Here is a 24,588-nt window from a genome sequence, read left to right as displayed (position 1 = left end):
CCAGTGGCCCGGCAGACCAACCACATTGTTGTCTGAGTGTCCGCTGCTGCAGTGGAAACATTCTTTTTTTAAATTGAACGTTGTCATGTGAACAGGGTCTAAGTTCCACACATCACGCCTGTGTGTCAAACAGCCTGTTACTTCTATTTAGAGCCTGTTACTGCTAGTTAGAGCCTGTTACTGCAAATTATAGTCTGTTACTGCTGTTTAGAGTCTGTTACTGCTAATTAGAGTCAGTTACTGCTGTTTGGAGCCTGTTACTGCTGTTTAGCATCTGTTACTGCACATTAGAGACTGTTACTGCTATTGAGTCTGTTAGTGTTAGAGTCTGTTTCTGCTAATTATAGCCTGTTACTGCTGTTTAAAGACTGTTACTGCAAATCAGAGCCTGTTAATGCTGTAAAGAGTCTGTTTCTGCTAATTAGAGCCTGTTACTGCAAATTAGAGTCTGTTACTGCTGTTTAGAGTATGTTCCTGCAAATTACAGCCTGTTACTGCTGTTGAGAGTCTGTTACTGTTAATTATAGTCTGTTACTGCTGTTTAGAGTCTGTTACTGCTAATTAGAGTCAGTTACTGCTGTTTGGAGCCTGTTACTGCTGTTTAGCGTCTGTTACTGCACATTAGAGACTGTTACTGCTATTGAATCTGTTAGTGTTAGAGTCTGTTTCTGCTAATTATAGCCTGTTACTGCTGTTTAAAGACTGTTACTGCAAATCAGAGCCTGTTAATGCTGTAAAGAGTCTGTTTCTGCTAATTAGAGCCTGTTACTGCAAATTAGAGTCTGTTACTGCTGTTTAGAGTATGTTCCTGCAAATTACAGCCTGTTACTGCTGTTGAGAGTCTGTTACTGTTAATTAGAGTCTGTTACTGCTGTTTAGAGTCTGTTACTGTTAATTAGAGCCTGGTACTGCTGTTTAAAGACTGTTAATGCTGTTTAGAGTCTGTTACTGTAAATAAGAGCCTGATACTGCTGTTTAGAGTCTGTTACTACTAATTAGAGCCTGTTACTGCTTTTTAGAGTCTGTTACTGCTGTTTGGAGCCAGTTACTACTGTTTATAGACTGTTACTGCAAATCAGAGCCTTTTGGCGTATTTTGTTACTGCTGACTGAAACACCACCGCACGCTACTGCGTAGAACTGTGGGAGCGCCGTTCACAAACGCCAGAATGAGCAACTCACAGTGACGTTCATCAGGCAGAAATACAGAACATTCAGTTCCGTTTACCTAAAATATGAACGAGTTCATGAACGAACGTTCACTGAACTCCCCGTGTTCTACCATCAGAACTACGATCAGTACTGCGTTCTACCGAAAGAACTACGATCAGTACTACGTTCTACCATCAGAACTACAACAAAATGCGAAACACTTTTACAAGCTGTATACAAGTACAATCTCGACTGGAAAGTCCAGAGGTGGCCCGTAGGTGACCTGGAGGTGACCTGGAGATGACCTGGAGATGACCCAGAGGTGACCTGGAGGTGACCTGGAGATGACCTAGAGGTGACCTGGAGATGACCCGTAGGTGACCCGGAGGTGACCTGGAGATGACCTAGAGATGACCCAGAGGTGACCTGGAGGTGACCTGGAGATGACCCGTAGGTGACCTGGAGATGACCTGGAGATGACCTAGAGATGACCCAGAGGTGACCTGGAGGTGACCTGGAGATGACCTAGAGATGACCCAGAGGTGACCTGGAGGTGACCTGGAGGTGACCCAGAGGTGACCTGGAGATGACCTAGAGATGACCCAGAGGTGACCTGGAGGTGACCTGGAGATGACCTAGAGATGACCCAGAGGTGACCTGGAGGTGACCCGTAGGTGACCTGGAGGTGACCTGGAGATGACCTAGAGATGACCCAGAGGTGACCTGGAGGTGAATTGGAGATGACCTGGAGATGACCCAGAGGTGACCTGGAGGTGACCTGGAGATGACCTAGAGATGACCCAGAGGTGACCTGGAGGTGACCTGGAGGTGACCTGGAGATGACCCGTAGGTGACCTGGAGGTGACCTGGAGATGACCTAGAGATGACCCAGAGGTGACCTGGAGGTGACCTGGAGATGACCCAGAGGTGACCCGTAGGTGACCTGGAGATGACCTGGAAGTGACCCGTAGGTGACCTGGAGGTGACCTGGATATGACCTAGAGATGACCCAGAGGTGACCTGGAGATGACCTAGAGATGACCCAGAGGTGACCTGGAGGTGACCTGGAGGTGACCCAGAGGTGACCTGGAGATGACCCGTAGGTGACCTGGAGGTGACCTGGAGATGACCTAGAGATGACCCAGAGGTGACCCAGAGGTGACCTGGAGGTGACCTGGAGATGACACAAGAAAGGATGTGGACCAAACTTCTACCAGGATCGCAGCTCTACCTTGCTGCTTCTCCTGCTGCTCTGAAGACAAGACTGAATGAAGCTTTATCAAGAGAGGAAGCTCTGGAGAAAACTGACATCAGACTGGTTCTCAAGGTTTCCAGGACCATGAGACTGGTTTTCAAGGTTTCCAAAATGACCAGACTGGTTCTCAAGGTTTCCGGGATCATCAGACTGGTTTAGAAGGTTTCCATTACCATGAGACTGCTTCTCAAGTTTTCCAGCACCATCAGACTGGTTTAGAAGGTTTCCATTACCATGAGACTGCTTCTCAAGGTTTCCAGGACCATTAGACTGGTTCTGAAGGTTTCCATGTCCATCAGACTGCTTCTCAAGGTTTCCAGGACCATCAGACCGGTTCTCAAGGCTCCCATGTTAAAATACTGTAATGTGTCTACGTCTTTTACATTATTGTTTATGTAGTTTTTTTTTTTTCAGAGCAACACCTTGAAGAATTGAGGAAACGTTTGAAACTCTGTAACTGTCCCTGTATCAGCGGAGGTGGCGGAGACACCCGCCATGTCTGCATGGACTAAGAGACAGTGGACCGCTGATAACAGGTTCCGAGCTGCAGTGCCAGAGATGTTGGATCGCTAACCAGCAGCAGTGACTGTGGTTGAGAATAGTTAGTGGAGGCGGTGATCCGGTTCCTGGACGGCATTCCTTCAGGAACTCGGCTGCTCTGTCCACCATGTGACTCGGTGGTCCACCAGAGACAAGTCCTCCATGAACAGAGAGGCTGTGTTTGATGGCTTTTTCAAAGCCGTTCCTCACACATCCTCGGTGGTGGATGAAAGTCGCCAATATCAACTTAGCAAACGAGGTGAGTTCTCAGAGTTTGTTCCTCAAAGTCTAATTGATGTTCAGTGGGACAATAGAACCCGCGTGCAATTTCTCTTTTAACAGTTGTTCTATTGTATATAAATATATTCACATTGAGTTTACTTGTTTCCAGACATCACTCATTCTGAACTGTTCTCCCTGCACAGTGTGAGCTTCCAGATCCACCCCCGTCACAGACCTGTTCCTGAGACCCAAACCAAGACTTCCTGATTCCAGCTGGAGACCAAACCGTCTTGGGGACCGTCAACGGGATGTCCTCATTTTAGGACTTTTTATTCCCCACCTGAATGTGACGTGTTCGGTCAAGCATACTCAGAGTGTATTATACGTTTTTGACATAGTGACCAAATAGTAAATATTTATATATTTGTATTTTTTTTCAGGTGCGTATGACCTTTGTCTGCCTACTGTGTGCTGTTGTTGTTGTTGTTGTTGTTGTTGTTGTTGTTGTTCCTCCAGATGGACCCCGGGGATAAGGGACTTGCTTCCATGTAAACACTGGCCTGGTGGTTACCAGCTAAGATGCCGTTTCAATTCCATGTGTTCACATCATTTGGTCAGAAGACGCTGACCAGTCCAGCCTCGAGCCCTCAGGACAGGGAGGGTCAGACATTTGTCATTTAAATGTTTTGAATTCCAGACTTTCAAGTCTTAGATCGACCAAAACGCTTCCATTCTTGTTTCAGATGGGTCGGATCTGTGGCGACACCTTCCACCGAGTCTTTCAAGGATTTGCGTTTTGCAAATACAAGACAGAAGAAGTGTGCCTGCTGGAGTGTCCAGTGTCCAGTGTCCAGTGTCCAGTGTCCATCATGTAGGCCGGATATACTGGCCATATCAGCAGAAACCAAAAGCATTGTATAGAACGGTCCCTACAATAGTAGATTTCATACAGTAAATGGATGTCAAAATAAAAGCATTGAGTAACTAACAACCGAAATTAGGCCTTGCATATGAGTGTATATCAGGAAGAAGGCCCCTCCTCTTCTTGCTAGCAAACACTCATACAATTCCGATCCCCCCCCCCCCCCCCCCCCCCCCTCACAAGACACAACATCACAATATACAGTAAAACACAAAATCATCACAAGACAACGAGCAGCCGGAACGCGCTGAGTTTGTAACCCTCATTACAAACCACTTGAGGAGCACAGTGGGACAGGAGACACTGAGTGGACTTGCCATGTTGTCCAATGAGAGAGCAAAGAAAATGGGCATACAGAGCATCGTGGACGAGTTCGAAGAGCGCAAGGCTCGGTTATAACAACATTTTACTGAGAGAGCAGGGTTATAACTACATTTTACTGATAGAGAGCAGGGTTGTAACTACATTTTACTGATGAAGAGAGGTTATAACTACATTTTACTGATAGAGAGGACGGTTATAACTACATTTTACTGAGAGAGACGGGGGTTATAACTACATTTTACTGATAGAGAGGACGGTTATAACTACATTTTACTGAGAGAGACGGGGGTTATAACTACATTTTACTGATGAAGAGAGGTTGTAACAACAGTTTACTGACAGAGAGGACAGTTATAACTACATTTTACTGAGAGAGAGCAGGGTTGTAACTACATTTTACTGATATAGAGGACGGTTATAACTACATTTTACTGATGAAGAGAGGTTATAACAACATTATACTGATAGAGAGGATAGTTATAACTACATTTTACTGAGAGAGAGCAGGGTTGTAACTACATTTTACTGTTATAGAGAAGAGGTTTATAACTACATTTTACTGTTATAGAGGTGGGTTATAACCACATTTCACTGATAGAGAGGACGGTTATAACTATATTTTACTTAATAGTTCCTTGCCCCTGAGTGATGATGCTAGCAGCGAGCTATAGTTACCTGAAAATTATGATGTCATCATCCACCTCTCGATTGATAACCGCGCCTTCTTCTCCATGAGGTCAGAGGAGGAGCCTGTAGAACCAGGCTCAGAGGAGGAGATACCTGCAGAACCAGACCCAGAGGAGGAGAAACCTGAAGGACCGGGCTCAGAGGACAAACCTGTAGAACCAGGCTCATAGCAGGAGCTTGTAGAACCAGACTTACAGGAGGAGAAACCTGCAGATCCAGACCCAGAGGAGGAGAAAACTGCAGAACTAGGCTCAGAGGAGAAACTTGTAGAACCAGGCTCAGAGGAGGAGATACATGCAGAACCAGGCTCAGAAGAGAAGCCTGCAGAACCAGACCCAGAGGAGGTGAAATCTGTAGGATCAGGCTCAGAGGAGAAACCTGTAGAACCAGGCTCAGAGGAGGAGTCTTTAGAGCAAGGTTCAGAGGAGGAGAAACCTGCAGAACCAGGCACAGAAGAGAAGCCTGCAGAACCAGACCCAGAGGAGGAGAAACCTGCAGGACCAGGCTAGGAGGAGAAACCTGCAGACCCAGACCCAGAGGAGGAGAACCCTGCAGAACCTGGCTCAGAGGAGGAGAAACATGCAGACCCAGACTCAGAGGAGTAGAAACCTGCAGAGCCAGACACCGCGGCAGTTCCAGTTCCCTGCTGAGATCATGGTTTGAAGCAGTTTGGTTTTGTTTCCGTGACTACAGGCCATCACAGGTCAGAGGTCAGAAGTCAGAGGTCAGGGGAGACCCTCCAGATGGTTCTGCTCTGCAGTTTTCTCCGTTCTAATTCTGGCGAGCCAGCCAGCAGCTGTTATCTGAGGATCTGATCCCTCCATCAACAGGTCAAATATAACTCCGGCATCTCTAAGGAACCAGAGACCGTAAACAGCACATTGTTGGGCCGGTCCAGACCCAGCAGCCATATTCACCCCTTCACTTCCAGGAACCTTCATGAAAACCCTGTGAAGAGGATCATCTCTGGAACCGCTGGACCAAACTCAAGCTCCCAGGACGACTGTATGCCAACCAACCGTCGTTTACCTTGGTTGTTCAGTGGTCTCTCTCTCTCTCTCTCTCTCTCTCTCTCTCTCTCTCTCTCTCTCTCTCTCTCTCTCTCCCTCTCTCTCTCCCGCTCTCGCTCCCGCTCTCTCTCTCTCTCACTCTCTCTCTCTCTCTCTGTCTCTATCTCTCTCTCTCTCTCTCTCTCTCTCTCTCTGTCTGTCGGACCGTCTGCCTGTATGTCACCAATGTGGATCCGTCACATTTAACAGTCTATTAGCTCGTCAACCAGGAATGTTCAGAGTGGCGAGTAATTTCTCTCCTGAGCTTCAACCACCCAGGATCCACCCCCAGGATGCTACGTTGCTACAATGCTACACTGATACAATGCTACGCTGCTGCGATGCTACACTGATGCAATGCTACAATGATACACTGATACAATGCTATGCTGCCATGCTGCTACACTGCTACAATGCTATGCTGCTACAATGTTATGCTGCTACAATGCTACGCTGCTACAATGCTACACTGATGCAAAGCTATGATGCTACGATGCTACACTGACACAATGCTACACTAATGTAAATGCTATGATGCTGCTCTGCTATGCTGCTACACTGCTATAGTTCTATGCTGCTACGATGCTACAATGCTACGATGCCACACTGCTACAATTCTATGCTGCTATAATGCTATGATGCTACAATGCTATGTTGCTACGATGCTATGCTGCTACGCTGCTACACTGATACACTGATACAATGGTATGCTGCTACAATGCTATGATGCTATGCTGCTATGATGCTATACTAAGCACAGCATATTAGCATCCAGCTAACAGGAGCTCTAACACCTGCAATGTGTCGCCACATGATAGCCTCACATGGTACAGTCTGAGGTTATACAGTCTCATGTGGTACAGTCTCAGAAGATACAGTCTCACATGTGACAGTCTCAGAAGATAGTCTCACATAGTACAGTCTCAGAAGAGAGTCTCAGAAGATACAGTCTCACATGGGACAGTCTATGATGATACAGTCACACATGGTAACCTATGATGGTACTGTCTCACATGGTACCATCTCACTTGGTACCGCCTCACGTGGTAGTCCACGATGATATTCTCACAAAGGGTACCGTCTCACATGGTAGTCTATGATGTTACCATCTCACATGGTATGGTCTCACATGGTAGTCTATGATGTTACCGTCGCACATGGTTCAGTCTCACATTGTTCAGTCTCACATGGTTAAGTCTCACACTGTACAGTCTCACATGGTAGTCTATGGTGGTACAGTCTCACATGGTAGTCTATGGTGGTACAGTCTCACATGGTAGTCTCATATTGTACAGCCTCACATGGTAGTCTATGATGGTACAGTCTCACATGGTAGTCTCATATTGTACAGCCTCACATGGTAGTCTATGATGGTACAGTCTCACATGGTGGTCTATGATGGTACAGTCTCACAGTCTAGTATTTTCATTGGTTGACTGTTGGCCCGATGCTAAAATATTCAATGAGACAGATGACATTTCAGATGAGAAATAATCTTTAATCTGATGTAAACAAAGTGAAGAGACAAGAAGACGTCAGGAAGCTTTTCAGTTTAATGTGACATAGTTCATCACACTTTCATTTACTGACATGAAACGACAACAATCACTAGAAGATCTCCACCTCTGACTTCTACCTCCGACATCTACCTCCAACTTCTGCCTCCGACTTCTACCTCTGACTTTTGCCTCCTACTTCTACCTCCAACTTTTACCCCAGAATTCTACCTCTGATTTCTGCCTCCTACTTTTACCCCAAACTTCTACCTCCATCTTTTCCCTCCGACTTCTACTTCCAATTTCTACCTCCGACTTCTTCTTCCGATTCTACCCCTGACTTCTGCTTCCGAATTGTACCTCTGACTTCTACCTCCAACTTCTGCCTCTGACTTTTACCTCTAACTTCTGCCTCTAACTTATACCTCTGACTTTTGGCTCAAGCAGAAGTAAAGTCAGAAGTAGAAACAGATGTAGAAGAAGATCTAGAAGCAGAAGTAGAAGTAGAAACAAAAGTACAAGAAGAAGTTGAAGCTGTAGTAGAAGTAGAAGTACAAGTACAAGTAAAAGCAGAAATAGAAGCAGTAGCAGAAATAGAAGTGGAAGTAGAAGTAGAAGTGGAGACAGAAGTAGAAGTGGAAGCAGAAGTAGAAGCGGAGGTGGAAGTGGAAGCAGAAGTGGAAGTGGAAGTGGAAGCAGAAGTAGAAGTGGAAGTGGAAGTGGAAGAAGAAGCAGGGGCAGAAGTGGAAGCAGAAGCAGAAGTACAAGTAGTAGAAGCAGAAATAGAAACAGTAGAAGCAGAAGTAAAAGTAGAAGGTAACTTCAGTTGAAGTGAAGAGTTTTACTCCAAAGCTCCAGAAACTTCAGCAGTAATGAAACTTGATCTTCCACCTGGTTGGTCGGCTCATCTGAGGAAACGTCGAGGGCCTGGCAGCGTTCCAAACTTTTCCAACACGAAGCATCGAGCGGCATTTAGAGCAAAACCCTTCACTCCAGAGACGAAGAGCCGGAGGGAGTCTTCATCACATTTAGCTGTCGAACATCTTCTTCCGGTCAGACTTGTCCTCCACGTTCTTACGCCAGTCGCCAACGTCACGCAGCTGCTTGTCCTGCAGAGGAAACACCGTGATTAGCTCCAGAGGGAAGGAAGGAGAGAGGGAGCGTGGGAGGGAGGGATGAAGTACCGACTCAGTACCGACCCACTCAGCACCGACTGACTCAGTACTGACGTGCTCAGCACTGACCGTCCAGAGGAGGAGACCCCGGCGTCAGGCAATGCGTAAACAGAACAGGTGTATGCGGTGGGATGAGCGCTAAGGCTAAGGCAAACCATGTAGAACAGCATTAGCATTGGTCCTGCTAACATCCGCTCGCTGGAAAAACAAGCTGGACCATCTGAGGCTGGACTCAACATAGAGACTGGCGATGAGAGACTGCTGCCCTCTAGTGTTCACGGAGACCTGGCTCACGAGGAAACCAGGGAAGAGGCTATTAGCCCCGCAGGGCTAACTACAAACTGGGGAGGAGGAGTCGTCTTCTGCACCAATAACAGTAGAGACTCAAGAAGACTCTCCCTCACTGTCCTCTGGACACTGAGGTTCTGACAGTTAAATACGTCTCGGTAAAATCTGTCTTTTTATAATAGCAGTCTACATTAACCCAGACCGGTCTACATTAACCCAGACCAGATCAGTCTACATTAACCCAGATCAGTCTACATTAACCCAGGCCAGATCAGTCTACATTAACCCAGACCGGTCTACATTAACCCAGACCGGTCTACATTAACCCAGACCAGATCAGTCTACATTAACCCAGATCAGTCTACATTAACCCAGGCCAGATCAGTCTACATTAACCCAGTCCGGTCTACATTAACCCAGACCGGTCTACATTAACCCAGACCAGATCAGTCTACATTAACCCAGATCAGTCTACATTAACCCAGGCCAGATCAGTCTACATTAACCCAGTCCGGTCTACATTAACCCAGACCGGTCTACATTAACCCAGACCAGATCAGTCTACATTAACCCAGACCGGTCTACATTAACCCAACAAGTCTACATTAACCCAGACCTGACAAGTCTACATTAACCCAGACCGGTCTACATTAACCCAGACCAGACCAGTCTACATTAACTCAGACAGGTCTACATTAACCCAGACCGGTCTACATTAACCTAGACAAGTCTACATTAACCCAGACCAGTCTACATTAACCCAGACTGGTCTACATTTCCCCAGGTTCAGGCCGGTCTACATTAACCCAGACCGGTCTTTGTCTTTCCACTACCAAAGTCCGAGCCTATCAGGGGCTAAATGGATGATTAGCCGGCCCCACATTGTTGCTGGGCCAGAGCGGAATCAGTGATGTACCACATTCTGGAGCCCCCTGCAAACTCTCCTCCTCCTTCACCTCCTCCTTTACCCCCCTGCAAACGCTCCTCCCCACCCTCTTGCAGACTCACCTCCTCCTTCACCTCCTTCTTGACCTGCTTGAGGTTGGCCCTCAGGTCCATGTTGACGGTGTGCTTGGAGCCCAGCAGAGCCTTCAACATGGCGTCGGCCGACATGCGGACCTTCTTCAGACGGGGTCTCTTGAACTTCCCCCTCAGATCGACGATCTTGATGTTAAGGTCCCGAACCTTGGAGGAGGAACCACAACGTTGACCATCAGACAGGAAGTAGAACCACATAACCTCTGAACAAACATCCTATGAAGGAGTGAGAGTCGCTGACCTCGTTCAGCACCATGTTGAGTTTGAACTCGATGCAGTATCTCTCCTCCTCGCTCTGGTCGATTTGCTCGTGAAGCTTCTGGCAAAATTCCTGCAAAACAACCACTTTGTTTCTGTCCAAACACAGAACGGTCAGGAGAATCTAGTGGAACATCTAGAGAACGTGGTGGAATGTCTAGAGAATGTGGTAGGATGTTTAGAGAACCTGGTGGAATGTCTAGAGAATGTGGTAGGATGTCTAGAGAACCTGGTAGGATGGCTATAGAACGTAGTGGAACAATGGGAGAACATGCTGGAACGTCTAGAGAACCTGGTGAAACATTAGGAGAACCTGCTGGAATGTCTAGAGAACCTGGTGGAACATTAGGAGAACCTGCTGGAACGTCTAGAGAACCTGGTAGGATGGCTAGAGAACCTGGTGGAATGTCCAGAGAACCTGGTAAAACGTCCAGAGAACCTGGTTTAACGTCTAGAGAACATGGTGGAACGTCTAGAGAACCTAGTAAAACATCCAGAGAAGCTGGTGGAACATCTAGAGAACATGTTGGAACATCTACAGAATCGGAACAAACGTCTAAAGAACCTGGTAGAACGTCCAAAAAACCTGGTGGAATGTCAACAGACAAACCAGATAGTTCTTTACACCAAACAGAATGTCAAGAGAACCTGGTAGAATATCTAGAGAACCTGGTGGAACGTCTTTAGAACCTGGTGTATTGTCTAGAGAACATGGTAGAATGTTTAGAGAACATGGTGGAATGTCTAGAGAACATGGTGGAACATCTGAAGACAAACCAGACAGTTTGTTTCTGTTCTTTACACTAAACATAGAATGTCTAGAAAACCTGGTGTAGCATCCAGAAAACCTGGTAGAACGTCCAGAAAACCCGGTGGAACATCTAAAGAACTTTGTATAACGTCCAGAGAACCTGTTAGATTGTCCAGAAACCCTGGCCTCCTCACCATGAGCTCCTCCTTGGAGTAAGGCAGATCCACAGGAGGACACTTATCGGCCAGGAACTTGTCTCTTTCGTCGGCCTTCACGCCGGATTCAGCCTCCAGCAGGTTGTTGGCGACGACCAGCATGCAGCTCTGCGGGTTGACAGAACCACAACGTCAGCAGAGGAATCTGGAACCCAAGGAACCCAGGCTGGTTTCCTGTCAAGCTCTTACCTTCAGGGTGTGCTTTCGCCGAGCAGACAGTCTCTTCCTGCAGACAGAACCACAAAGGCTGCTGAAAGCTTTTCATCTTAACCTTTGACCTTTGACCCAACGACGAGTTTGTGTATTTTCTATAGCTCTGCAAGTAATATGGTTAAATCTGGTACCCTAGCAACTTTCTGTTGACCTACAGTGACCTCTAGTGGTCACTGTGTGTGTGTGTGTGTGTGTGTGTGTGTGTGTGTGTGTGTGTGTGTGTGTGTGTGTGTGTGTGTGTGTGTGTGTGTGTGTGTGTGTGTGTGTGTGTGTGTGCGTGTGTGTGTGTGTGAGTGATTGATATATATAAATATATATACAGTGAAATCTGTTGTGAAGAACACTGTAACGTCACGTAGACGTTTGACTCACTCGTCGGCCATGTTTGCTGCAGGATCCGGATGTTATCTGGAAAAAACAAACACAGGATTAAAAAGACGTTTCTGGAAAGAACATGTGACCACAACTGAGACACGACACAAAGAAGACGCCATGTTTTCACTATTATAATATCATCACCACCAGGGTGTGACCCGGGGGTGGCTCAGTCCCCTTAATGAGACAGGAGACCCCCTTAAAACATCCTTTGTGAAATGACGGGGGGTCTCTAAAATATTGGTAAAATGCTGTTGTTTCCTTTGCATTTCCTTTTGGGTTTTTTGTTTGTTTTCAGTTTTGTCATGATCTTGTGTTAAATGAGTCTATTTTTATTTGTGCACCAGGGTGAATCTTCACTCTTTCACTTTAATAAAGTTGTCAGCCTGCATGCAGTTCTTGTCCTCACCATTGAAGTGTGGGGGCGCTAGTCTTAAATGCCACTTTAAATCCGACAGCGGCTCAATTTCTAACAAGGAAACCTGGTAAATGTTGGATTTCCTAATGAGAATAATGTGGAGGAGCAGCAACAGAAGCTGATCCAGGTCTGAAGGTAATGTCTATAAACTGTAGTATTAGTATTCGGCACTGTGGAGGATTCTGTCTGAAGGTAATGTCTATCAACTGTAGTATTAGTATTCAGCACTGTGGAGGATTCTGTCTGAAGGTAATGTCCATAAACTGTAGTATTAGTATTCGGCACTGTGGAGGATTCTGTCTGAAGGTAATGTCCATAAACTGTAGTATTAGTATTCGGCACTGTGGAGGATTCTGTCTGAAGGTAATGTCCATAAACTGTAGTATTAGTATTCGGCACTGTGGAGGATTCTGTCTGAAGGTAATGTCTATAAACTGTAGTATTAGTATTCGGCACTGTGGAGGATTCTGTCTGAAGGTAATGTCTATAAACTGTAGTATTAGTATTCAGCACTGTGGAGGATTATGTCTGAAGGGCATGTCTATTAACTGTAGTATTAATATTTAGCACTGTGTTGTATATGATGGTACTGAGGACTGGATCTCTGGTAGTCTGGACCTTTTTTTTCAAATTCTGATGGTCATGCGTGTTTGGAGTCAGTTATTGGTTTGTTGATGTGTGTTAACGTGTTTCAGAGGTTATTCTGTTCATGTTAATGTGACGTCCAGACAAGACGTCCATGCAATGTCCAGGAAATTCATACCAAAAACTTTAATTGTGGCTTTTTGTCTTCAATTGTGACCCTGGAGACACAACTGGACACCAGTTTTGTCTCAGTAGGAGGGACAAGGAGGCTTTTATAATGAATACGTGTTGAGTGCCCCCCCCCCCCCCCCCGCCCACCGCCCATCCCCTTTACCCCGGTGAGCCCCCCTGAAAGCTGCAGTCTAGTTTGCACACTGATCATCACCATGTAGCAGCTCGTAGAGTCGTTTCAGAAGATTTTAGCCGGCAGGAACATTTCAGCTGTTGTGGCCCCTTTTCACCATCTTCTGTTTCATCTCTGACTCTTTATTGGTTTTTTTCCGTTTAAGAAAAAAGTTTAAGGGGAAAATTTAACCAATTTGGACGTCGGTCGAGTTTGAGTCATTTTTGGTGCTTGAAGTGTTTCAGCGTCAGCAGGTTTCACTGATTCCTGCAGTTTTTCAGCCCATTTCAATGTGACTTTACTGAAGTTTACGTGGAAAGCGCGGCATCATCAGTAGAGAAAGAAATTGAGTTGTCCTCGTTGACTGAAACTGTGAAAGAATCTCACTGAATTTAGATGTTTCAGCAGTCAGGTTCATCTGGCAGCAAGTCAGTGGCAGACGAGCAATAAATCTTTCTATTTCTTCTTTGTTCCCTAGAAGACGAGCCTCGGGATTGGCTTCATAAATCTGAAAAATCTGAAATTAGCATGCTAACAATAACGCTATCCGAGGCCAAGCGCCTAAATGCTCAGTATTTGTTTTACGGAGTGGACAGAGAATAAATGTCCGCTGTGACACGTTAATTGTCATCTGAGACACATGTTGACCTGAGTGCGAGCACACGTATCAGAGCCCACGCAGGTTTTGGGTTAACGGTCATAGTGAATCCTCGCTGGTCTAAAAGAAGCTGAGCTTTGCACAGTTATCTTGCAGAAAGCTAAAGCTAAGCTACGTGGTCACATTTCATGGAGGCTTCATTTCATCCGGACACTTCGTCTTAATACCCGGACGTTTCACGGGACATAACTGTGGTGTTGACGTTGAGACCTTACTGATATTTTTAACCACGCGGCTCAGCGGATCCACGTCTCGCGCCGCTGCAGATAATCTCAACCACCATGCGAAGAGTCGTCGTAAAACAAGGTGAACGCTTGTGCTTAAGTCACACAGAACGACTCAGACGGATTCTGATCGTACAAAACTCATGAATCAGACTCCAGGTTTGTTCTGTAAAGCCCGTTTAGACAAAGACTGATGTCGGGATTATTTGGATTTACGATGAGATTGTCCAACTAAGTCAAGGCGAAGGTCCTGGACTACTTCTCAAATCAATGTAGTTGAGGATATCCAGACTGCTGATCAAACCGATCAGAGGATCAAACTCTTAGGATAATGGAGCATCTTAACGTTTTGGTCAAAATGCTAATTACTAGCTAATATTACAGCAATAGGCAGGTATGCTAATGTAGCATCGTCACTATCATCAGAAAAACAACACTTTTATAAATATTGCTGCAGTAATCTGTTTAAGTTTGAGAATATTTATAATCACCACTTAACTTTTGTGTATTTTTCCCACATCGTTGCAAGCTAGCCTGAAGCGTAGTAAAATATACTCATAAACTAATGGAATACTGATTGTAAATTTAGACTTTTCTGACGGGGGGGAGGGGGCAACAGACCCTTGTTTATGAACAGTTACAGTTACTCTACCGATCCAAACACCTTCTAACAAGCAAACGTTGCACAACCAGATGAGGCTGAGCAGCACTTTCTAGACATATACATAAACCCAGTGTCTTCACAGTAATACATGAAGGTCTTATCCTGTTCGCCAGACAGGAAGTGAACCTTCACAGTAATAGAGCCAACTCTTATCCTGTTAAGGCCTCTTCATACTCCATAAGAACAAGACGAAAGTTCGGCAGTGCGGGGTCCTGTCAAACGAAATGACGTCATTTCCTTCGGCCAGCTCCTTCTGGCCGAACATATTTGTTTGGGCTGTACCAACCGCCCTGGCCGAACTATGTAGGAGCCGCACTGCCGAAACTTCTCCACTGCCGTGTGCTGCGCATGCGTGTTCTAGTTCGCTCATGACTATCGATAATATTTTAATCATATTTAGCTTGTAACAGCGCTACTCTACGAGCGCCACAGCTCTTTAAAATGTCGGAGTGTAGGCTGACGTGATGCACCTGAACGCATCACGAACAGCTGTCAGCTCCTGGAGTTAAAACTGGACTAACATTGCGCTCGGACAAAAACTTTCTTATAACTGAAAAAGTTCAGAGAAATGTATTTCTGAAAGCACTGGAGGCCAGAAATAAACTGTGCTGTTGAAAAGTTTAAAGGCCGCTTCACAGACTTTTGCCTGCCGTGAGGGGGCGTGGCCTGCGAGTTCGGCAGCTTCTTATCGGAGTATGAACAGTCCTGCCGAAAAAGCTTTTTTTTTCTGCTGCTGGTTGACGTCACTGCCGAATTTTCTTCTTGTTCTTATGGGTTCAAAAGGGAGGATGCAGGGGCCTTTAGCCAGACAGGAAGTGAAGCCTCACAGTGTATTGTCTTCATGGAGGAATGACAGAAACCTGCAGTCATCACACTTCTGGAGGTTGTTAATCTGTGGGGCTGAAATCGCAGACAGAGTGAAACCCTGGATAAAATAGGAGTGAGTGTCAGACACTGAAAGTCTCAGGGTTTAAGAGATAATGAACTCTGTAATGAATGTGCTGCTCATCAAACAGGATCTGCAGCAATCAGCAACTGAGTCAACACGTTGGACTTAAGGGTCTTTCACACTGGGATAGGCTGGGACTCGGTTCTTTTGGGGTGGGGGTGGGGGGTGGAGGTTCTCACCCCTCCATTTGGTTGGCTTTGCGTTCACTCTGCGTTTCGGGATTGAATCAAACCGCCTGGAAAACATCATGCAAATTACAACAGCTGCCCCTTTAGCATGTGGTGGCAAGGCTAATTAGCTCGTGGCTAATGGGTAGCCACAAACACTCCACGTCTGATATTCTTTCTGCATCTGCTTCTTCGAATTTGCGTGGTTAGCTGTTTGTTTCTCCTACCCAGAATGCATTGTGCTCACATCCTCTCACCCCACCCAACTGGAAAGTCCGCTGGCATGAGAACCAAGATCCACATTTTCAAGAGTTCCCTTGTTGGATCCGGATCAGAGCTCAGGGGGGGGCGTTCAGACACCCAGATGTAGGGGACTATCCCAGAAAGTCCCTGAAGTCCGGGTCAAACTGGGAATGTGACGCCCCCCAACGTCGACATGACGTCCCCCAATCTCACTGTGACGCCCACTGGACCTTCCTGCCAGCCAGACCTTAGTACGACGCCCACCAGACTGCGACACCTGCTGGAACTCGGAGCAAAGCTTGTCGGACCATGATGCCCTCTGGACCACAACGCCCAAATGGAACTCAATGCAACACCCACCAGACCTATAGGCCCGCTGGACAATGACACCCGCCGGACCTTAACGACGAAATGAACCTTGGTCTATTGAAACAAAATGTGGTCTGATCGATACGGAAAGTGATCAGACCAGAAGAACCTCCGCCAGCAGAGTTTGATCAGGAAAAGTCTCATTCACACATGATGTCACACCCAGAGTGAAGTCACGCACCGTTTCTAGCTCCATCAATCTAACAGACACCTTCCTGCCTGGGTAGAGAGGCTACACGCTACACGCTACATGCTACATGCTATCCAGCATCATCGTCCAACAATGTAATGTGTTTCAGAAATATATTTATATTTGCTGATTTTGGCATTTCTTACAATTCCAAACCAATCTGGCTGGCCGCGCTGGTTGAGCTCATGTTCTGGAGCGCTGATGCAGCGCTGGATTAAGTCTCTATTTCTGGAGTCACAGCTGTTGCTAACGTCTTCATTATTGGAAAAAGAAACGACAGCAGTCTTAAAAGAAAAGACATGTGACACCACCGCAGGAATCCCACAACACATTGCTGGCCAGGAACAAATGGCAGCTAATGGGAGGGGGGTTATTTTAGGACACACAAAACTCTGAGGACACGACAGTGTGCCCTCAGAGTTTTGTCTTTGGTGTGTGTGTGTGTGTGTGTGTGTGTGTGTGTGTGTGTGTGTGTGTGTGTGTGTGTGTGTGTCAGACTGTTGCCGAAGGATTGAAGAGTTGGTAGGAACCAAACACCGACTGACGTTGTTCAGACGGCCAAGACATTAGAACAGAACGTAAAAATAGGTCTCAGGCGCACACACGGAGACACACAAATAATCACAGAGATATAAAATGACACTCAGAGAAACCAAAGAAACTCCCAAATGGGCTCCACCCATTGGCTGAAGGACTAAATTCACTTTGTGATTCTTTATTGGATCAGGAAGGTTCAACCTGGAGAAAATGAACATCTGTCTTGATCTTTGTCTGAAACCAGGACGTACGTTCATATTGTCGTATCTTAAGACCAAATGAAACCAACAGACAGAAGAACTGAAGGTTCGACAGAAAAAAACCAGGCTGAAAGCAGGAAACCTCAACGAATCAAAGAAGCTCTCAACAGGAAACCAGGACGGACCAAAGAAAAGAAGCTTACAGACATCACAGAAATCAAAGCTTGTCCAAAACTCCTTCTGACGTCGGATTAATGTTTAGTGTCTTTTCAAATGTAAAAGCAGGAGAAGAATCCCGAAAGAGAGTTTGCTAAGAGACAAAGAACTATTGTTAACATCCAAGAAAGAAAGCAGCTAAATGTGGCCATGGGGGTTAAACTGTAAGGTGAAGACTGAGAAGCTGGCAGCAGGTTGTCCTGGGTATGACCCCCCCCCCCCCAAAAAAGGTGTTGACAGGAGGATAAACGCCGCCGGATCGGTTTCAGCTTCAGGCCTTCATGTAGCGTTGACTTTCAGGGTGTTGCCTTGTCAGATCGTACATCACGGCTCCGGAGGATCCGGGTAGAAACCCGGAGCCGCTCCGACACAATTGTTGAGTTACTGACTTCAGTCCAACGGCAATAAAAGTTCGGTCAACTTTGTGTTTGCTGCTGAGGAAAACGAGGATCCATACCCAGCGAGCTGCAGGAATTCTACACTGTTAACACGGCGCTCCGTCTGTAGAGCACATTAAATGTCAAACGTCCCTGTTGACTGGAGTCCCTGAGAGGAATGGATGACAGACGTCTGCCACAAGTGGCTCTTACCAGGAACCAGGAGCCACCGGCCGGAGGTCCAACAGCTAAAATAACCAGCCTGCATAAAGTCGCTCAAATCCACGGCAACGAGAGGAAAATGGCTACAAATGTAATTAAATATGGATAAATAGTTCCTATGATGTGGCGAAAACAAACTAGTTCAGCGACATTAAGCCTGCTGACACACTGAAACACACTGAAACACACTGAAACACTGAAACACACTGAAACACACTGAAACATTGAAACACACTGAAACACTGAAACACTGAAACACACTGTCACATTGAAACACACTGAAAGACTGACACACACTGACACACTGAAACACACTGACACACTGAAACACAATGAAACTCACTGAAACACACTGACATACTGAAACACACTGAAACAATGAAACACACCGAAAGACTGACACACACTGACACACTGAAACACACTGAAACACACTGAAACACAATGAAACACACTGAAACACAATGAAACACACTGACACAGTGAAATGTCTTACTTCAGCAGAGCGGTTGGAGCCTCAGAGCGGTTGGAGTCTCAGAGCGGTTGGAGTGACAGAGAGCGTTGAGGCAGAGTGTTAGAAGGTATATATCGACTCTCTGTTAGCCTCTAAATCCTCCACTTTCTCGTTATGGAGAAGGATTAGTGGAAACCAATGAGCTGGCAAGGTCATGAAATCCAGTCCAGAGTCATCTGGCCTCATTATAAATAACCTGGGAGAGATTGTTATCTGTATTATCCTCCACTCCTCTTTACACCTTCAACCAGGCACAATGTTCAGTCATTAGACCTGCTGCTTCATTCAAATACAAACGTTCACCAGGTTCAGATGAAAGGATCATAACATGACACCACAGAATAAGAACGTGACAAGATCAAACTAAAGAACCCAAGTTTACAAATAAAGTGAAGGGGAGAGAAATTGATTCGGCTTCTGACGGCGAAGTGGACACGTTTCAAAAACCAGGAGTTACGCTCTGCTCTGACACCCAGGATCTAGAACCATGGAGCCAAAGAACCATGGACCATTGGAACCATAGAGCCAAGGAAACATCGAACCATGGTGCCAAGGAACCATAGAACACTGGAACCAAGGAACCATGGCACCAAGGAACCATGGAATATTGGAACCATGGAGCCAAGGAAACATCTAACCATGGAGCCAAGAAACCATGGAACATTGGAACCATAGAGCCAAGGAAACATCAAACCATGGCACCAAGGAACCATGGAACATTGGAACCAAGGAACCATGGAGCCAAGGAGCCATGGAACATTGGCACCATAGAGCCAAGGAAACATCTAAACATGGAGCCAAGGAACCATGGAACATTGGAACCACAGAGCCAAGGAACCATGGAACCATGAAACCAAGGAACCATTGAACTATGCAACCATTAAACAATGGAACCAGGGAACCAAGGAAGCATGGACCCATGGGACCATTAAACCATTAAACCATTGGACCATTGAACCATTGAACCAAGGACCCATAGAACCATGGAACCAAGGACCAATAAAAACATTGAAGAATTAAACAATGGAACCATGGACGCATGAAACAATGGAAGCAGGGAACCAAGTAAGCATGAAACCGTTCAACCAAGGAACTATTAAATCATGGAAGTATCAAACCAAGGAATCATGGAACTATTAAACCATGGAACCATGGGACAATGGAACCATGCAGCCATGGAGCCATTAAACCATGGAACCATAGGACAATGGAACCATGCAGCCATGGAGCCATTAAACCATGGAACCAAAGAACAATGGAACCAAGGAAACATGAAACAATGGAACCAGAGAACCATGGAAGATTGGAGTCATGGAGCAAAGGAGCCATGCAACCAAGGAACCATGGAACCAAGGAACCAAGGAAACATGGACCAATGGAACCTTGGAATCAAGGAGCTATGGACCCAAGGAACCGTGGAGCAAAGGAGCAATGGAACAATGGAGCCATGCAACCATGGAATCAAGGAACCAACATCACAACATAGTCAAAGGCAAGGAAGGCCGGAAAGATCAACTAGACAACTTAGAAATGCGGTCGAGACGAAGAACTTCCAGATCTACTGCGTTCAGGACTCGTGTCAAAGTATCTGAAAAAATGCTTTCATTAACTGCAGATCTTCAGATCCAGCAGGTAGACTGAGTCACGAAACGTTGGACTTTGATCATGACTCTTCAGAGACCAACCTGCAACAAGGAAAACCATGACCATCAAGAAGATCCTGAGAACCTACAACAGGTCTCCTGGACCAGGTGAGAACCTACAGCAGGTCTCCTGGACCAGGTGTTTGGGACCAGAGGTGCTGGATGAGAGAAGTTTGTTTGAAAGAGAGAGCTAGTGCTGTTTTTTTGTTGCTGCGTCTCTATGTTAGAGTTGTTTAGTGTGTTTGTTTGTTGTTGTGAAGGATTGGGTTTAGTTTGTTATATTGTTGTTGTGAAGGATTGGGTTTAGTTTGTTTGTTGTTTTTGTGAAGGATTGAATTTAGTTTGTTTGTTTGTTGTTGTGAAGGATTGAGTTCCTGTGGTTCCTCCTCTGTGGTTCCTCCTCTGTGGTTCCTCCTCTGTGGTTCCTTCTCTGTGTCTCCCTAATCTGTGGTTCCTTCTCTGTGGTTCCTCTTCTGAGCTCTGTTCTCTGTGTCTCCCTCCTCTGCGGTTCCTCCTCTGTGGTTCCTCCTCTGTGGTTTCTTCTCTGTGTCTCCCTCCTCTGTGTCTCCCTCCTCTGTGGTTCCTCCTCTGTGGTTTCTTCTCTGGGTCTCCCTCCTCTGTGGTTCCTTCTCTGTGGTTCCTCCTCTGTAGTTCCTCTTCTGTGGTTTCTTCTATGTGGTTCCTTCTTTGTGTCTCCCTCCTCTGCGGTTCCTCCTCTGCGGTTCCTCCTCTGTGTCTTCCTCCTCTGTGGTTCCTCCTCTGTGGTTCCTCCTCTGTGGTTCCTCCTCTGTGGTTCCTCCTCTGTGGTTTCTTCTCTGCGTCTCCCTCCTCTGTGGTTCCTCCAATGTGGTTCCTTCTCTGTGGTACCTCCTCAGTGGTTCCTTCTCTGTTGTTCCTTATCTGTGTCTCCCTCCTCCGTGGTTCCTTTTCTGTGCTTCCTTCTCTTTGGTTCCTTCTCTGTGTCTCCCTCCTCTGTCGTTCCTCCTCTGTGGACTGTTTTCTGTGGTTCCTCCTCTGTGGTTCCTTTTCTGTGGTTCCTTCTCTGTGGTTACTTCTCTGTTGTTCCTTCTCCTTGGTTCCTCCTCTGTGTCTCCCTAATCTGTGGTTCCTTCTCTGTGGTTCCTCTTCTGAGCTCTGTTCTCTGTGTCTCCCTCCTCTGCGGTTCCTCCTCTGCGGTTCCTCCTCCGTGGTTCCTCCTCTGTGTCTCCCTCCTCTGTGGTTTCTCCTCTGTGGTTCCTCCTCTGTGGTTCCTTCTCTGGGTCTCCCTCCTCTGTGGTTCCTTCTCTGTGGTTCCTCCTCTGTAGTTCCTCTTCTGTGGTTTCTTCTATGTGGTTCCTTCTTTGTGTCTCCCTCCTCTGCGGTTCCTCCTCTGCGGTTCCTCCTCTGTGTCTCCCTCCTCTGTGGTTCCTCCTCTGTGGTTCCTCCTCTGTGGTTTCTCCTCTGTGGTTCCTCCTCTGTGGTTACTCCTCTGTGGTTTCTTCTCTGTGTCTCCTTCTCTGTGTCTCCCTCCTCCGTGGTTCCTTTTCTGTGGTTCCTCCTCTGTGGTTCCTCCTCTGTGTCTCCCTCCTCTGTGGTTCCTCCTCTGTGGTTCCTCCTCTGTGGTTTCTCCTCTGTGGTTCCTTCTCTGTGGTTCCTCCTCTGTGGTTTCTCCTCTGTGGTTCCTCCTCTGTGGTTTCTCCTCTGTGGTTCCTCCTCTGTGGTTTCTCCTCTGTGGTTACTCCTCTGTGGTTTCTTCTCTGTGTCTCCTTCTCTGTGTCTCCTTCTCTGTGTCTCCCTCCTCCGTGGTTCCTCCTCTGTGGTTCCTCCTCTGTGTCTCCCTCCTCTGTGGTTCCTCCTCTGTGGTTCCTCCTCTGTGGTTCCTCCTCTGTGGTTTCTCCTCTGTGGTTCCTCCTCTGTGGTTCCTCCTCTGTGGTTTCTCCTCTGTGGTTCCTCCTCTGTGGTTTCTCCTCTGTGGTTCCTCCTCTGTGGTTTCTCCTCTGTGGTTTCTTCTCTGTGTCTCCTTCTCTGTGTCTCCCTCCTCCGTGGTTCCTTTTCTGTGCTTCCTTCTCTTTGGTTCCTTCTCTGTGTCTCCCTCCTCTGTCGTTCCTCCTCTGTGGACTGTTTTCTGTGGTTCCTCCTCTGTGGTTCCTTTTCTGTGGTTCCTTCTCTGTGGTTACTTCTCTGTTGTTCCTTCTCCTTGGTTCCTCCTCTGTGGTTCCTCCTCTGTGGTTCCTTCTCTGTTGTTCCTTCTCCTTGGTTCCTCCTCTGTGGTTCCTCCTCTGTGGTTTCTTCTCTATGGTTTCTTCTCTGTGGTTCCTTTTCTGTGTCTCCCTCTTCCGTCGTTCCTTCTCTGTGGTTACTTCTCTGTGGTTCCTCCTCTGTCGACTGTTCTCTGTGGTTCCTCCTTTGTGGTTCCTTCTCTGTGTCTCCCTCCTCTGTGGTTCCTTTTCTATGTCTCCTTCCTCTGTGGTTCCTTCTCTGTGTCTCCTTCCTCCGTGGTTCCTTCTCTGTGGTTCCTTCTCTGTGTCTCCCTCCTCTGTGGTTCCTTTTCTATGTCTCCTTCCTCTGTGGTTCCTCCTCTGTGGTTCCTTTTCTATGTCTCCTTCCTCCGTGGTTCCTTCTCTGTTGTTCCTTCTTCTTGGTTCCTCCTCTGTGGTTCCTCCTCTGTGGTTTCTTCCCTGTGTCTCTCTCCTCTGTGGTTCCTTTTCTGTGTCTCCCTCCTCTGTGGTTCCTTCTCTGTGGTTTCTTCTCTGTGGTTCCTTCTCTGTGTCTCCTTCCTCCGTGGTTCCTTCTCTGTTGTTCCTTCTTCTTGGTTCCTCCTCTGTGATTCCTCCTCTGTGGTTCCTCCTCCCTGGCTTCTCCTCTGTGGTTCCTTTTCTGTGTCTCCTGCCTCCGTGGTGGTTCCTTCTCTGTGGTTCCTTTTCGGTGGTTCCTTCTCTGTGCTTCCTTCTCTGTGGTTCCTTCTCTGTGTCTCCCTCCTCTGCCATTCCTCCTCTCTGGACTGTACTCTGTGGTTCCTTCTCCTTGGTTCCTCCTCTGTGATTCCTCCTCTGTGGTTTCTTGTCCGTGGTTACTTCTCTGTGCTTCCTCCTCGGTGGTTCCTCCACAGAGAGAGACAGAGAGAGAGAGAGAGAGAGAGAGGGAGAGAGATAGACAGACAGACAGATAGACAGAGAGAGAGAGAGAGAGAGAGAGAGAGAGAGAGAGAGAGAGAGAGAGACCTTTGACCTTTAAACAGTTATTTTCTCATTTTTATTTTTACAAGTTTGATTTGAAAAGAAAACTTATAGAAAAGTTATGAGAAGTTGGTGTGAAAAGACTATTTACAGTACACACACACACACACGCTCACACTCACACTCACACTCACACTCACACTCACACTCACACGCACACGCACACGCACACGCACACGCACTCGCTCTCGCTCTCGCTCTCGCTCTCGCTCTCGCTCTCGCTCTCGCTCACACTCACGCTCACGCTCACGCTCACGCTCACACTCACACTCACACTCACACTCTCTGGACATGTCCTAACTGGACATGTCCACGGCTGCAGCAGAGCAAAGAGGGGGGTCAGTGTCTGACAGTGATCCAGAGGTGATCCAGAGTTTCCTCGGCTTGGCAGAAGACACACCCACCGTCAGTTTGGGGACTGAGTGGTGCCACATGTCTGTTTGTGGCCACGGCCCCATGTCCCACCCTCCACTGGAGACCCGCAGTGCCTTTCTCTATGGGGGCTTTGTACAGGGACCTCCAGCTGTCTCTGGAAGGAACCGCAGCGTTGCCATAAACCTTCGTCCTGGTGTGTGAAGGAACCGGAGCGTCGCCACAAACCTTCTTCCTGGTGTGTGAAGGAACCGGAGCGTCGCCACAAACCCAGACCAGGAAGAAGGTTTGTGGCGACGCTGCGGTTCCTTCACAGACCAGGTTTGTTGCGACACTCCGGTTCCTTCCCAGACCAGGAAGAAGGTTTGTGGCGACTCTCCAGTTCCTTCACAGAGACCAGGACAGATGCTGGAGCCTCAGACTCTCTGTTGTCTGAGGAGAAGCAGATGATGTGAACATGTCACATGGGAATCTTATTTATCAAGCTGTTTTATTCTGTCTTGATGGTTTTATAGTACATTGT

General features: G+C 46.9%; 1 protein-coding gene across 1 annotated transcript; it reads right to left on the bottom strand.

Moving 5' to 3' along the window:
• Window positions 1–7,622: 7,622 nt before the first annotated feature.
• On the bottom strand, window positions 7,623–19,128 carry LOC308117068 (troponin I, fast skeletal muscle-like). Its single transcript, XM_080475710.1, has 7 exons — window positions 18,818–19,128; window positions 11,957–11,992; window positions 11,561–11,597; window positions 11,351–11,479; window positions 10,389–10,478; window positions 10,118–10,294; window positions 7,623–8,755 (listed from the first exon to the last, which is right to left on the bottom strand). Exons 2-7 carry the CDS (start codon window positions 11,965–11,967, stop codon window positions 8,675–8,677), a joined length of 525 nt encoding a protein of 174 aa, XP_080331836.1. The 5' UTR covers window positions 11,968–11,992; window positions 18,818–19,128; the 3' UTR covers window positions 7,623–8,674.
• Between the last annotated feature and the right edge of the window lie 5,460 nt (window positions 19,129–24,588).

The sequence above is a fragment of the Lipophrys pholis genome, assembly GCF_963383615.2.
Source record: "Lipophrys pholis genome assembly, chromosome: 11".
Taxonomy (NCBI): Eukaryota; Metazoa; Chordata; class Actinopteri; order Blenniiformes; family Blenniidae; genus Lipophrys; species Lipophrys pholis.
Note: the sequence above shows the minus strand (reverse complement) of the source record. Positions and strands in the feature narration are given on the sequence as shown.

Coding starts and splice junctions, on each gene's coding strand:
- LOC308117068 (XM_080475710.1), bottom strand. Junction 10,295..10,388: donor TCAACATGGTGCTGAACGAG/GTCAGCGACTCT, acceptor TCCTCCTCCAAG/GTTCGGGACCTTAACATCAA. Junction 8,756..10,117: donor AGAAGGAGGTGAAGGAGGAG/GTGAGTCTGCAA, acceptor TTTCCTCTGCAG/GACAAGCAGCTGCGTGACGT.